We start from the raw sequence: 14,269 nt of genomic DNA, 5'->3' as shown, positions 1-14,269 counted from the left end.
GAGGGCAGGTGGGGGTCCGGGGCCGAGCGGATAGGTGTGTACAGGAGAGCAGGTGAGGGTCCGGGGCCGAGCGGATAGGTGTGTACAGGTGGGCCGGTGAGGGTCCCGGGCTGAAGGGATAGGTCTGGGCAGGTGGCAGCCACTGGAAGTGCACTGGGGCCGGGCTAGGGAATGTGGACCTGGTGGGCAGCAGTGTGCCATGTGTTTCCATCCAGGCTCCTGACAGATGACATGGTCCCATCCAGCTCAGGAACCGCTCTGTGTAGTCATTGTAGGCGGTAGAATAGTATTTCAGAAGCGACTTCCTTCCACATTAAAAACTTTTAAAACTGTTAGAAACTTTTGTATTGATGACTGAGTATCATTTTGTTAGTTAGCACAGTGGATCTTTTTCTGTCTTTTCATTTAAAAAAAAAAACAACTGTTGTAAGACAATTTGGGGTTTACAAAAAGTTGCAAAGGTAATTCAGAGTCCTGGGTACCCTACAGCCAGTTTTCCCTAATGCTATTATGTCTCATTCCTGTACTGTATTTGGTAAAACCAAGAAACCAACACTGGTACATTACTGGTAACTAAGTTGCAGCTTTATTTTAATTTCTCTTTTTCCACTAACCTGTCCTTTATGTGCCAGAGTCCAGTCCAGAGGACCCCACTGCATTTAGCATCCCTATACTTTCCACTGTTATATTTAAGGTGGGTTTCTGGTACGTAGTGTGTAGTGGGATCCTTCTTTTAATCCAAGCCAACAATCTCTGCCTTTTAAAAGAGGTATTTATAACTACACTTTTAACATGATTTTTGGTATGATTACATGTAAATTTATCATCTTGCTATTGGGTTTCTATCTGTCCCATCTTTGTTTCCCTTTTTCTGCTTTCTGGTATGAGATTATTTTTTTTTTAATTGTCATTTTTTAGAGCAGTTTTAGGTGGGGTCTTTGGGACATGTTCTGCCTCAGTTCCCCTTGGCGGCCCTGCAGTCAGACTCTGATGACCGTGGGCTGTGGCGATGTCAGGGCTCACCTTGATGTCTTCTGTCTCAAGGATCACTCTCCTTTCCTGATGCTGAGTCTTGAGCACTGTTGTTTCACGTATTTTGTCTGGCCTTTTGGTTGTTTCAGGAAGGAGAGCAAATCTAGTCCCTGTTCCTCCATCTTGGTTGGAAGTGAAAGTCCTCATATGTATGGTTTTTAAATAAAAGTGGATTTCGCCTTTGTAAAGGTTATGCAAAATGTCCTTCTTTCTTGGTTAAAGCTTCCAGGTTAAAGATCACTGCTGGGCCTGTTGGCGGGAAATCAGGTAGCCTGAATCTCAGGGTGCTTTTGGAATATCCCAACACAGCAGCTTCAGCTTGTGGACGAGGACTCAGGGTCGCTAGAGGGCAGTGTTTGAGATCAGCACAGCCAGAATAGCTGCGGGCCGGCCCAGGGTCCGGCAGCCCAGCTAGTCGAAAGGAGAAATTGAGTCAACACTTGGCCCCCAGAGCCCCTCACTGGAAACTGCGGTCGATTTTTCCATCCCAGCTTCAGGCCATTCCACACAGAAAACTTCCTTGAACATTACTTGCAGTGCCGAAGACAGAGACGATTAGGAAGCCCAAGAGCAGCTCCCCAGTGGCAGGCCCCCCTTGAGGGCCTGACATCTGGCACTGCAGGCCACCAAGCCTGACCCGAAACCCTCGTGCACAGTACCTGCACTACTCCGGTGGCGCTTGGAAGTGACCCCATCAGTGTTTCTGGAGGGGGGAGCGTGAGCATTCACACCAGGCGTGGGGAGTAGTCTGTTTTTGCTGCCCGGCGAGTTGAGGGAGACCTGTGGTCTAGGAGAATCTCAGAGGAGGGCCTGGGGAGCTGTCTTACGTGCCCCCGCCAGGGGGTGAATCGGCGGAGCTCCCACAGGTCACATGACTGCCCACGGCCATCTGGTGGTGAGTGGCAGGCAGGGCCCTTAATCACGGCCTCCCCTGCATTTGTCCACTGTGCTGCCACCGTCTGTCACCCCCAGCTCATCTCTCCTTTCCTAGGCAGTCCCTAAAATCCCGAACCCAAGAGCTGTTGTGTTCCGGAGAGCCCTGCTGTGCGGTGATTTATGGGACTCGGCCTCTCTCCGTGGCCTTCAGCTCAGAGTTCAGCCTGTCCACAGCCCTTGATAGACATCCTGAGATTCCGATGCCTCTGCTTCATCTTCCCCAGAGTATAACAGCCTGGCCAGAGGGTCACACACGAGCAGACTGTCATCACAGCATCGGGAGCTGCGCGCCCCAGCATCCTCCAGAGCCCAGCCTTGCCAGCGGCGGTTCCAGCACTGTTCTCACTGTGTCGTGGCGCGGGGGGGCGGGGAAGGAAAGCGTTCCTCCTCGTTTCAGATTGCACTTCCTAATTGTCAGGCTTTGAACACCCCATTGTCTGTTCCCTGCTATTGGGGTTTGCGCTTCATCAAATGTGTGTCATAATCGCTTATTTTCAAGTTAAGTGGTCCTTTTCTTAGTGTATGGAAGCTTTGTAGATTATGTTTATGTAGTAATAAAAACACATTTCTCAGCCATAGGTGTGAAAACAGTTTTTCCCTAGACTACCAATTTGCCTTCTGGCTTTACGTTATTGTTTTTAGTTCCACAATTTGTCAAATAAATTACCTTCTCCTTGCCAGCTTTGGGGTATCTTGCTGGAAGTGCTCCCTTTCCGGCCAAGGTACACCCCATACAAGAGTCTCCTACTTACTCTTTGCGATACGTTTGCTCCTTCCTTTGTCTACGGTAGATCTCCACCTGTCTCGTCTGTAGAACGTCTTCTTCCAGACAGAGACCAATGGTGTCCGCAGAGCTTTGAAACCACACGGCCTTTCACTCTGACTTGACATCTGTCTTCTGTGTCACACACACACACAAACACACTGAGATCTGTTCCTGGCTTGTCTGATCTCTTCCTGGGTCAGGACATGTGTCCTACTTTTAGAATCAGGCAAAAAAGTCATTATTATTTTAAAAACAACAAAACAAGAACTCAGTGTCCTTGGAAATGCCTGGCAGCCAGGAGGCGGCAGTGGAGGGGTCTCCCCGGCCCCAACCAGGAGGCCAGAGCAGGGAGGAGACAAATAAGGACCCAGCTGCTTGTAAAATAAAGTTTTCCCTTTTATTTCAAATCAACCCATTCCCGAGTTAGTGCCGCAACTTGAGATGACGGCCCTAAGCCCCCTGGGGCCTGGCAGGGATGAGGACACTCGTGTCCCTTCGAGGATGGGCCTGGTGGCCAGGGGTGAGGGGTTGCGGGGCTAGATGGCCGCCCCTCCCTGCCAGCCCCAGGGCCCGGCCTGCCCCCTGGCTGGCTCCCCAGGCAAGGGCGCGTGGGAGAGGAGGCAGGGCAGGGAGGCAGCCCGTGGGGGTGTCCGTGGCCAGAGGTGCTGTTAGAGGTGAGAGCCCAGTCAGGCTGGGTTAGTGGGGTCTTCTCTGGCAGCCAGGGAAGGAACTGCAGAGAGAGGCAGACACAGGGCACCGGATGCAGGTGGCAGGGCCACCCCCCTGCCCGGAGCGAGGGAGAGGCGAGCAGGGGCTGGCCGCAGGGGGAGCCAGGGTGCCGCTCCGGAAGCTCACCAGGGTGGGGGCTCAGGCTCCAGTCTGGCACGGAGGAGGGGCTCAGATAGATGACTGCCACTGCACGAAGCGCTTGGATTCCTGCAGGGGAGATTGGGGAGATCGGGGAGGGGGTATGGAGGGGATCTGGCTTTGTATCACAGGCCCCTGGCCTCCTCCCTCAGACCAGCGAGTACGGTACCTGAGGGTTGAAAGGGTCGTCATCATCTGCATCGTCATAGTCGTCACTGGGGGGCGATGGGAGTGGCAGAGAAGCCGGATGGGGGACCTGTCAGGAGGCTGCTGCCCCAACAGCGGCCCAGGGGTCCAGCCCACACCGCCTCCCCCCAGGACCACGCCCGCCCTCCCCTCCTGACCTGGGCGGGAAGAGGGCCCAGGCACGGGGCAGGCTGCAGAGGGTGGTGGCTAGGGCCCCCGCAGACAGGAGGGAGAAGAGCAGCAGGAAGAGCAGACCTTCCAGGGCATCCTCACACAAGCCCCGCAAGGCAGCGCCGTAATCCTGGGGGGGCGGGGGGGGGGGGGGGGGGCGGTGTGTCAGCGGGCACGCCCCCTCAACCCCACACAGCCGGCTGTGCCATGCTGGACAAGTCACTCAACATCTCTGTGCCTCCGTACGAGCACACAGGAGGTGCTCCAAGCACAGTCATCATTACACGTGCAGGTGTAAACCCAAATCTTGGCCTCCCCTCCACCCCACCTCCAGCCACCACACCGGCTCAGCCTTGGTCCAGTGCAGGGGTTCCGACACCATGAGCCCGATGATTCTCCGTCGTGGGGCGTCCCGTGCACTGTAGGATGTTGAGCGGCATCCCTGGGCTCTGCCCACTACGTGCCAGGAGCACCCCCACCCTGGCTGTGACAACCATTGCCAAATGCCCCCGGGGGGCAAAATCTCTGGCTTACAACAACACTTAGAATAATGCTTGGAAGAACCCCTGACTTGGAATTATTATACCTTGCGCATAATGCACGCTCAGTAAATGCTGGCAGCCCCTCCCGGCATCCCTGGAAATGAGCTGAGCCATTTCCTGAATGCCTGGCCATCATTCATGCCACAGATTAGCCAAGGGCCTGCTCTGTGCAGGTGTGGCTCCCAGTCCCAGGGCTACGTGAGTTCCGAGGCTCCAGAAGGTCATTTCAGATGACCCTAAGCCGAGAGGGGACCAGAGAGAGGGCAGGACCGGGCTCCGACAGCATGAAGGAACCGCGGGCTCGAGGCCCAGGAGCTGTCTGGGCGCTGCTGTGGCCCGAGCAGGGACGGGGTGCAAGGGGCTGAGGCTGGGGCCAGCCCGGGCCCTTGCAGATGAGGCCAGGAGCTAGGCTTTAATCCACATGCAGGGGAGTCACTGGAGGCTTTAGTGGAGAAAGAACTTGATCGGATTGTGTGATAGAGGCTCACCCAGCTGCTAGCTGTTGTGGGAGGACGGATGGGGGGGCAGCAGGGAGGCAGGGAAAATGCTCTGCGGCCACTGGGCGGGGGGGGGGGGGGGGGGGGTGACCAGGGTAGCAGCAATGGTGGAGGGAGCCCCGCTCGGAGTCCAGATGGGCTCCGGAGGAAGGGCCGGCAGAGCTTTCCTGGGGAGTGGTTGTGGGAGGTAAGGACAGACGGCAAAAGGGATGATCCTAGGTTTCTGGCTTGAGCCCCTGGGCGGGGGGCAGCGGTGTCTGGTACTGAGCCAGTGAAGCCCGAGCGAGGGGCCCGTCAGCGCAATGGGGCGTTCTCTTTTTACTGTATCAGGCACCTAGACAATGTCCTTTCATCCCCCTCCTGGCCCTGCAAGGCAGAGATCGGGCCCCCTCACACTGCTGCCTTTTGCCGTGGCAGAAAGTTGAAGCCCAGAGAGGGCAAGCCACTTGCCCAGAGTCACAAAGCCTGGAAGGGGCAGACGTGGGATTAGAGCCAGATCTGTCAGGCTCCAGAGGCCCCCTCCTGCCACTTTATCCCTGATGTCCCTCAATCCTGATTGTAACATGTGGGGGCCCTAAAGCCCAGAGAGGGGAAACTGAGGCCTGGAGTCATGGGGTGCACAGAGTAGAGGGTGAGACTCTGACCCACCTTCCCCCCTCCCTCCTTCCCCTCTGTCCACAGTGAACCTTGGGAAGTGCGATCCAGCGCAGTGTTGGCCTGGACCACAGAGAAATTTGTGGGCCTCAGTTTGCCATTGAATAAAAGAGCAGGGTTGCCTTCTAGGGTTCTGCAGGTCAGGTATTCAGCAATTCTGAGTATTGATTCCTTGCCCCCCCCCCACCACTGCCCCCTTCCTAGAGTGCCAATCTGAGAAGCTCTGGGGACAGTGGGAGCTATGGAAGGGATGCGATCACTAAGGATGCCCGCATAGATTTGAATTTCAGAAGCCCAGCAACAAAAAAATATTTAGTACAGACATGTCCCCAATATGGCGGGGGACCTACCTACAGTGAAGAGGTATTTGTTGTTTGCTAAATCTGGCAGCCCTGTTGGAGAGCCCGTGGGGGGACAGACAAGAGGGGGGAGGAGGCATGTGCGCTCCTCCAGGGCAGAAGACTAGGCCTGAGCGGCAGGGGGCCCTTGGGATGGGGGTGGGGTGAGGAAGCAAAGGGATGACCCTGAGTGACTGCCTGGCGGTGGAGGCTCACAGAGGGAGAGGGGGTGTGCCGGGCCAGTGGGGAGACCCGGCCCTCTGCACGTCCTCTGTAAGAAGGGGTCATGAAAGCAGCATGGCTAACAAGGGCGCAGGTGCATCCTGCCCGTGCCGCACCTAGTAAAGCCAGGCGCAGGTGAGTCACCCTAACAGACTGTGGTCCCGCCCAGGAAAGCAGGTATCCTCTCCGTCATTTCACGGGTGACGGGAACGGGGACTCGGGGCTCTCCCCTGCCAGAGCCAAGGTTGGACGAGTCTGCGGGACGCCGGGCATGCTTTCTCCGGGCGGCCCTGACCAGCCTGCTGCTTCAGTGTGGAGAGCCTTACAGCTACTGCCCCCTGCGATCCCGGTTCATTTATAAGGGAGGACGCTGAGGCACGGAGTACTTAGTGACTTGTCTGGGTCGGGAGCTAGGACAGGAGCCCACGCTGTCTAGCTCCGGCATTCCCGAGGCTGCAGGGGCTCCAGGGGAGAGACGGGAAGGGGGGCGGGGAGGGGTGGCGGTGGAGGGAGGGGAGGCGGACGACAGATGCACGGATGGGGGTGGGTGGATAGGTAAGGGCGGAACGTAAGGATTTTTCGGGCTCCCTGGAAGAATCTGGACGGGGGACAGGGCGCACCTTGTGCAGCCCGCGACAGTGCAGCAGCGCCACCAACTGGTGGAAGTCTCCTTCTGTCACATTCAGCGTCTCCTCCAAGGACAGCAGAGGCTTCTGCGCGGGAGCGAGCGTTATCCCACCTGCTCCTGCGGGGCCGGGCTGGCCCGGGCTCCGCCCCTCTCGGCGGGCCCCGCCCACAGGCCGCGGGCCCCGCCCACAGGCCACCCTTCCCCTTGGACTCGGGGCCGTGGGGGGAGCGCCGGGCGGCCGACCTGCGCAGAAGGGAACTGGGGGACAGCTTCCCGCTCGAGGCCCTGCAGCTGGGAGTGGATGTTGGCCAGAGCTCGCTGCGACAGAGTCAGCCTCTGCGGGAAGACAGGGGGAGGAGGACCGGGTAGTGGCCGCCCCCAGACCACTCTCTTCCCCGGGGACACAGGACTGAGGGCCCCCGGCGCCCGCAGCCTCCCCAAGGACCCGCAGTCCAGGCCCCAGCCCGCCCTCCTCCACCCGGCTCCCTTGCCTGCACCCCTAACCTGTTGAAAGGGGTTGGAGACCGCCTGATTGCAGAGGAAGTAATAGTTCAGGATGTCTGAAGTGGGAGGGAAAGAGGGGGAGCCCATGAGCCTGGGTCCCCGGAGCCTCCCCGCGGGAAGGTGGGAAGGGGCAGGGCGCTGCCTCCCCACCCTCAGGGCCAGGGGCCCCTCCCCAGCCCGGGGGCCTCCTGTGGTCCCAGCAGCCCGACATTCAGGGACAGGCTACCGTCCTGCCCTCCTGCCCTTGACTAAATTGTGCAGCATTTCTCCCAAGTGGCCAAATCTTCCCATTCTGGGGGAGGGACGCCCAACCCTGTCTCCCAACTGCTCTCTCCTGAATCCAGCATCTGTATCCCTGTCTCTTTCCCGTGCCACCAGGAGAGGTGCTGAGAGCTTCTGAGACCGAGCACCGCCCCCGCCCCATGACCCCAGGCAGGACTGGGCAGAGAGGCCTGAGGATGCAGGGCCTGCAGGGGGTTGGTGGGGTCACCTGAGCTGAGCCCAGTCTCCTCCTGGGTCAGGTTCAGGATGTAGGTGTCAGGACTGGAGCAGAAGTCACTGAGGCCCTGAGAGAGGCATTAGGAAGAGGGGCTCAGACCAGAAACTGCTCTAATTCCACACACCCACAGAACTCAGTGTCTGGCTCACCTGCCCCCCAACCCCTTTCCTGATCATCCCTGGGGAGTCAGGAGTCCAGGCTCCCAGCCCCTCCTTCCTCAGACCCAGGAGTCCGATCCCACAGGCCCTCCTCCCCCAGACCCAGGAGTCCAGACCCCCAGCCCCCTCCTCCCCCAGACCCAGGAGTCCAGACCCCCAGCCCCTCCTCCCTCAGGCCCAGGAGTCCAGACCCCCAGCCCCTCCTCCCTCAGACCCAGGAGTCCAGGCCCCCAGCCCCTCCCCCCCAGCCCCCTCCTCCCCCAGACCCAGGAGTCCAGGCCCTCAGACCCAGGAGTCCAGACCCCTAGGCCCCTCCTCCCTAGTGTCCAAGTCTCTAGCTTCTAGACCTCAGAACCTGTGTTCCTGGCCCCAAGTCCTTCCCCTTAGGACCTGCCCCAGGGCCCAGGGGCCCAGCCTCCATTACTCACCACAGCTGTAGCTGCCTCCAGGCCCATGGAGCCCCAGCTCAGGACAAGAACCAGGAGACTCATCACTGTCATCCTATAAAAGGGGAGGGGATTGGTTTGGGGTTCTGGGGTTTTTAATGTACCTGCCTCACCTCTTCCCTTCCCCCGCCCCAAATCCTATCACAGCCCCTCCCCCTTCCCCACCAATCTCTGGAGCCTGGAGGATCAGAATTAGGGGGGACAGGGGGAGGACGGGGCTGCAGGTCGTAGACCTGTGATTGTTGACATTGAACTGAACATCTGGTCCCTGCCTGGGAGTGAGGGGGAGGATGCTGAGAAGGGCCCTAGGCTGGCAAGCCAGCAGCCCAGATGCCAGCCCAGCGATGCCCCCGCCTTGCTCTGGGATTCTGGGAGAGCCACTGCCCACTTCTGGGCTCTGCTTCCTCGCTTTGAATCCGCAGGAGCCCAGTAGTTCCCAAGCATGCCTCTCAGGTTTGAGCACAGCTTGGTCACCTCCTGCTCTGCCCACACTCCTCCTCCAAGGCATGGGCACCGCCAGGGCTAGAACTGCGGCCTGGTTTTTCTCTGGGGATGGGGTCTAGGGGCAAGGGTCAGCACTGGAGGGTGGTCACCATCTCTAAACCTCAGGGGGAGCCTGCATGGGACAGCAGGACTTCTCACCGAGGGTGGGTGTGGAGACTGGGGAGCACCAGCAGGGCCCCCAGAGGCAGGGAGGATTCAAGGGCCCCTCTAACTGGGATGGGCTGGCCTGAGTAGAAAACCAGCTCCAGCACTTCCTGGCTGTGTGGCCCGGGGCAAGTGGCCCAACCTCTCTGAGCCCCCGTCTCCCCCTGGGTTAAATGGGGAAAAGGAAAGCATACCCTCACAGGGTCAGTGTGAGGGTTCCAGAAGAGGGCTGGTCACACAGAATGAGCCGTTAAATAAGGGTGTAGTCTTGAGATTCCCGTGAGCCACGTAACGGTCACTCAGCCTCAGATGTGGTCACCTTCTGCCTCTGCAAGTCAGGTGCCTGACGGGCCCCTCCTTCACGGGGTTGTGTGTACACAGCCCTCAGGAGAAGTCAGTAATCACCCCATCCTCAGTGCAATCATTATATATATATATATAATTTTTTTTTTTCCCTAGGATTTTGGAGCCCTTCCCACGCCTCAGGGCCTGTGTTTCTGGGTCTGCCCAGCCTGTCCTGCGCTAGGCCTGGTGTCTCTGTATGTGCTCACCCAGCCCAGGACCTCCATGGAAGTCTATGGGACAAGGGAATGAGAGCATGAACCTGGCAAGGACAGTGGTCCCTGTTGCAAGAGTGCTGTGGGATGGAAAGAGGTCCCCTTGTGCTGGTCCATGAGCCTGCCCCGAGGACACCCAGACTTACACGATCACCAGCCACTTGCTCTGCTTTGCTAAGCCCAGGAGGGTGAAGAGGCAGACCAGCAGCTCCAGGAGCAGCAGAAGGACATAGGCCAGCCACCTGGAGAAGGGACAGGGTGACACTGAGCAGCAAATCCAGCCCTCCGTACCCAGGCTCCCAGACCAGGGTGGCAGAGGGGGACGGCACCCCCACGCTCATGCCCCGGTCCCCAGGCCACAGCCAGCTCCTCATGAAATGGGTGCATTGGGAGGCGGGCCACTGCAGCCAGTCAGACCTCAGGTGCCAGGGTCTGGGCGCCTGGAACCCCACCCCGGCTGGACCGTGCACAGGCCCTGTCACCGGGCATGAGCGCTTGGCCCCCTGGAGCCCCACCTGCCACGGCACCCTGCAGAGTGAAGTGGGTGGTTCCCGGGCGTGGGCCGAGTGTCCTATTGCACAACATGGGGCTCGGCCAGGCTCTCCACTTCCTACCTGCACGCAACCTTGTCTCAGGAGCTTTGCCTCCTGTGCCTTGGTTTCCCCGCCTGTAACGTGGGGGAGATCAGCAGCACCTGCTCCGAGAGGGTGTTGTGAGGCTAAGGAGCACAAACTTAGAAGGGTACCGGGCACACGGACACCCTGACATAGGAGCTTGGACGTGCAGGGAACTTCACATGCTAGTTAAGTATTAATGATTGATTCACTCTGCTCGGAGGGCTGGCATGGCGTGAATGCTCCATAAATAGCAGCACTGGCCGTGGTCCCCACACAGCTGTGTGAGGCTGGGGCGCCGGAGTGGCAAGAGGACCCTCCTTTCCCAAGGGGGAGCTGGGCCGCGTGGCTCCGGGAGACCCGCCGGCTTTTGCTCCCAGTGTCCCTGCCGCACACCCCAGCTTCGCTCTCTCGCTTCCGTCAGGAGCAGCCGACCCTTCTGCCCTAAGCCGCTGTGAACACCTGCTCTGGGCTTCCAGGAACTTGGCCAGGAAGCTCTCCCTCCAGGGGCCCCAGTAACCTTGCAGGAAACCGGCCACCTCAGCTGGGGGAGGACTCCCGAGGCCCAGGCACTCATATTGGTACATCCAGGGACGCTTCCTTGTTGGGGGGGAGTCTGCCTGCACGACTACCTGGGCCCCCTAGAGGGGGGCTGAAGCCTGGCACGTGGCTTAGCCACAGTGCAGAACCCGGACTCCCTGGGACCCAGGCCTGTTGGATGCCCCGCGGGGGTGTCCTTATCATGGACTGCTTCAGCCCTGGTGGGCCTCCACCCCGGAGCACAGAAGCCAGGAGGCAAGAGACGGCGTCCTGCCTCTGCCCCGGCGCCTGGGCAGGGCCCTCAGAAGGTGTCAGATAAACAGGAGACAAAATTCCTAACAGCCGAAGCAATGAGGACTTCATCATATTGGCTGTTGGCAAGGGTGCCTGCCCCAGATATCCGCATAAGCTGTTCCTCCCTCACATATCACCTTCTCGGTGCGGCCTCCCCAGACCCCCACCCCCGACGCCCACACACGCCCACTGCACGTGCAAACTGCCAGTCACTGTCCCCAGCCCATCCCCCTCCCTTGCTTCACTTTTCTCCAAAGCTCTTACCACCCACCACCTCACAAGTGTTTGCTCCTTGTTGGGCCCCTTACTGGAAGATGGGCAGGAGTTGCCGTCTGTTTTGTTCATTGCCCTGTCTCATAAAAACTTACATTTTCCACACATCTGTATAGTGTGTGCCCATCACTGTTGTAAGCACATACGGATAAGCACTCATCTGATCCTCAACAATCCAATGAGGGGAGCACTACCCATCGTTCCCACTTTACAGATCGGGACACCAAGGCACGGAACTGGTAACTTGTCACAGGGTCATGGAGTGGCCATCTGGCCTTAGAGCTCATGTTCCTAACCACTGGGGCACCCCTCTCTGTCACCAGAAGGTGCTAAATAAGGATCTGTTGAGTGGATGCACGTGTCAGATGGATGACTGAGGGGTGAGTGAGTGAGTGAGTGGATGAATGCGAAGATGTGAGCAGGCCGTGGGGTCCACCTCCGTGGCAAGGTTACTCAGCCCGGGCACTGTGACACTCGGGACAGGTCATCCTTTGCTGCAGGGGCCGTCCTGTGCATTGCAGGATGCATCTCTGGTCCCCCACCTACCAGGTGCGAGTAGCGCCCCCTCCCCCAGTTACGACAACCAAACATGTCCCCAGATGTTGCCCAATGTCCCCAGGAGGCACAGTCACCCAGGGTGAGAACCCCTGCCACCCAGGGCAAGGACGAGCAGTCACCCACCTGTACTCCTCCACAAAGGACACGTCTTCGGCCACCTGCAGGGGACTCAAGGGCACTCCCCGCCAGAAGGCCAGCGCCTGGAGCTGCTGGGCCACCGCCTCCGCCTGCCCCCGAGCCCCCCGGGCAGCAGCCACCAGCTCCGGGCGCTGCACCAGCACCTCCTCCAGAGTGGTCAGCTCTGTCCTCACGGCCTCACCTAGCCTCTCCACCGTCTCCAACACCTGCGTGCAGGGGGCAGTCTGGGGTCAGAGGAGGGCATTGTCTGGGGAGGCCGGGGTTGGGTCCAAGGGTGTGGGGTGAAGTAGGAGTGGCAGGTGGCTGAGATCTGGGGGCTAGGACATCTGTGGAATGAGGTACAGGTCTGTGGCCTCCCATCAGGAGCTCTGGGTGGTCAGTGGCTTGGGTCCCAGGTAAGATTAAGGCACCAGAACTAAAATTATGCCTGAGCTTTTGAGTCTGAAGTTGGCATCTGCCTGCCTGGGTCTGGGGTCCTGAGTCTCGATTCCATGGTCCAGGGTCTGCAATGGACATGACATTTGAGGTCCGAGGTCAGCCTGGGTCTCAGCTCTGGGTCTGGGACCCTGGGCCTAGGGGTGGGAGTGAGGCCTCTTGGCAGAGTCCTGGGTCTCAGCACTGAGGTCCCTGAGCTTTCGTTTAGGCCACAGATCAGGTCTGAGGGCCTGGATCTGACCTGAGGGCAGGGGTTCAGGGCTGAGACTAAGTGAATTGGGGTCTAGATTTGAGCCCCATGTTTCAGATCTGGGTTGAGGGTCTGAGGGGGCCATGTGTAAGGTCCCGGTTGCAGTCAGGGTTGGAGGTGGGGTGTACGGTCTGAGGTCTGAGTCTGAGTCTGGGGTCCCAAATCTCAGGCGTGGGGTCTTGGCTCTGAGTTTCGGTCCCGTTTCTCTGGGAGGTGGCCCTTTGTCCGGGTATGGGGAACCAGTCTGGGTGTGGGTCTGGGGTCTGGCCGGTGCCTGGCCCCTCACCAGGTGGTCTATGGCGCTGAGCGTATGGTTGGCATGCAGCAATGCTGAGCTGAGCTGGGACACCCCATCGCTGGTCTCGCTGTTGCCATAGAAACCGATGCCAATGCCGGCGCTGAGAAGGGGAGGGACGGGAAATCACAGTCTGTCCCGGGACCCTGGGGCCGCGTCCCCCCACCTCCTCACACACCCGATTCCGTCTCCCACCCCCCACCCCAGTGGTCCAGCCCGTCGTGGGAAAGGAACGTCTCCAGCATGGCCCCCACCGGTTGCCAAGGTAACGGGAAGCCCCCTCCCCCACCCCCGGGACGTCATTGTGATGCTAATGGTGGGTGGAGGGGCGGGGCGGGGGGGCAGATTTAACCCGCACCTCACTGGAGCGGAACCCCTGTCACGCCCAGCCCCAGGAGAAGCCCTCCCCCCAGGATTGCCGGCCCCACACCCAGCCCTCCCTCCTTTCCTCAAGCACCTGTCCCTTCAGGGTGCCGCCATCCCCTCCCCGCCTCCTGGGGCTTCCCAGGAGTGCTGGCCCCCCAGTCATCATCTCCCGGGGCGGGGGGCCCCGAGCCTGGAGCTCCCCGCCTTCCCCCGCCCCCGGGACCCAAGCGTCTGGCCAGCTGAGAGCGAAGCAAGGGAATGTGGGCCGATGGGCCAGAAGCCTGCGCCCCCGCCCTTCCGCGGCCGGCACACAGAGCTCCATTGTGGGGTCCGAATGCGGGCCCCTCCCCCCCACCCCCAGTGTGTCCCTCCGACCCGGCGGAGAGAGCCGGACGCCCTCACAGTTCCCAGCCCGGGCCACGGGCCCCACCCCCAGCCGTGGGATCCCACGCCCGCCCCGGCGCCCCCGCCCATTGTTCACAGTGGGACAAAGCTGCTCTTGTTCCCAGGCCGCTGGGGGCTGGCCGTGTCTCTCCCCCACGGGGTCTTTGTCCACCACCCCCGTCCACCCCCAGTCAGGAGAGCCCGAAGAGGAAGCAGTTTGGATATAGGACGCCCAGGCCTCCTCCCCCACAGACACCCCCAAACACACTGCTGCTCCCCGCTGTGAGGCAGTGGGGTAGGGCCCAGCCCGCCACTCCCCCGGATCCGGGGCGGGTCTCTCTCGAATCCAGGCGTCCCGATCTGTGGGGGTGGCCTGACGGGGAGGGCTGTGCTTAGAGCTGGCTCTTGGTAAACGGTGTAAGGGTGTGTCCTCAAGTGCCCCTCCCCTCTCTCCCGCCCCCCCCCCCCCCC

General features: G+C 59.9%; 1 protein-coding gene across 2 annotated transcripts in view; it reads right to left on the bottom strand.

Moving 5' to 3' along the window:
• Window positions 1–3,230: 3,230 nt before the first annotated feature.
• Window positions 3,231–14,269, bottom strand: part of LOC110573623 (protein tweety homolog 1) — a 15,373-nt gene continuing 4,334 nt past the window's right edge. The window contains exons 3-13 of one of the 2 annotated variants that reach the window (XM_021682251.1): window positions 13,040–13,151; window positions 12,054–12,274; window positions 9,798–9,893; window positions 8,429–8,501; window positions 7,834–7,909; window positions 7,344–7,399; window positions 7,083–7,175; window positions 6,832–6,924; window positions 3,946–4,088; window positions 3,771–3,816; window positions 3,231–3,670 (exon numbers count right to left, since the gene is read on the bottom strand). In XM_021682251.1, the coding sequence (XP_021537926.1) occupies window positions 3,632–3,670; window positions 3,771–3,816; window positions 3,946–4,088; window positions 6,832–6,924; window positions 7,083–7,175; window positions 7,344–7,399; window positions 7,834–7,909; window positions 8,429–8,501; window positions 9,798–9,893; window positions 12,054–12,274; window positions 13,040–13,151 (1,048 nt within the window). In that variant the 3' untranslated portion in view covers window positions 3,231–3,631. The remainder of the gene's footprint in view (window positions 3,671–3,770; window positions 3,817–3,945; window positions 4,089–6,831; window positions 6,925–7,082; window positions 7,176–7,343; window positions 7,400–7,833; window positions 7,910–8,428; window positions 8,502–9,797; window positions 9,894–12,053; window positions 12,275–13,039; window positions 13,152–14,269) is intronic. The other variant, XM_021682252.1, reaches the window with a different exon arrangement.

This window comes from Neomonachus schauinslandi, unplaced genomic scaffold (genome assembly GCF_002201575.2).
Source record: "Neomonachus schauinslandi unplaced genomic scaffold, ASM220157v2 HiC_scaffold_52, whole genome shotgun sequence".
NCBI classification, from domain to species: Eukaryota; Metazoa; Chordata; class Mammalia; order Carnivora; family Phocidae; genus Neomonachus; species Neomonachus schauinslandi.
This window is presented reverse-complemented; position numbering and strand designations above follow the sequence as displayed.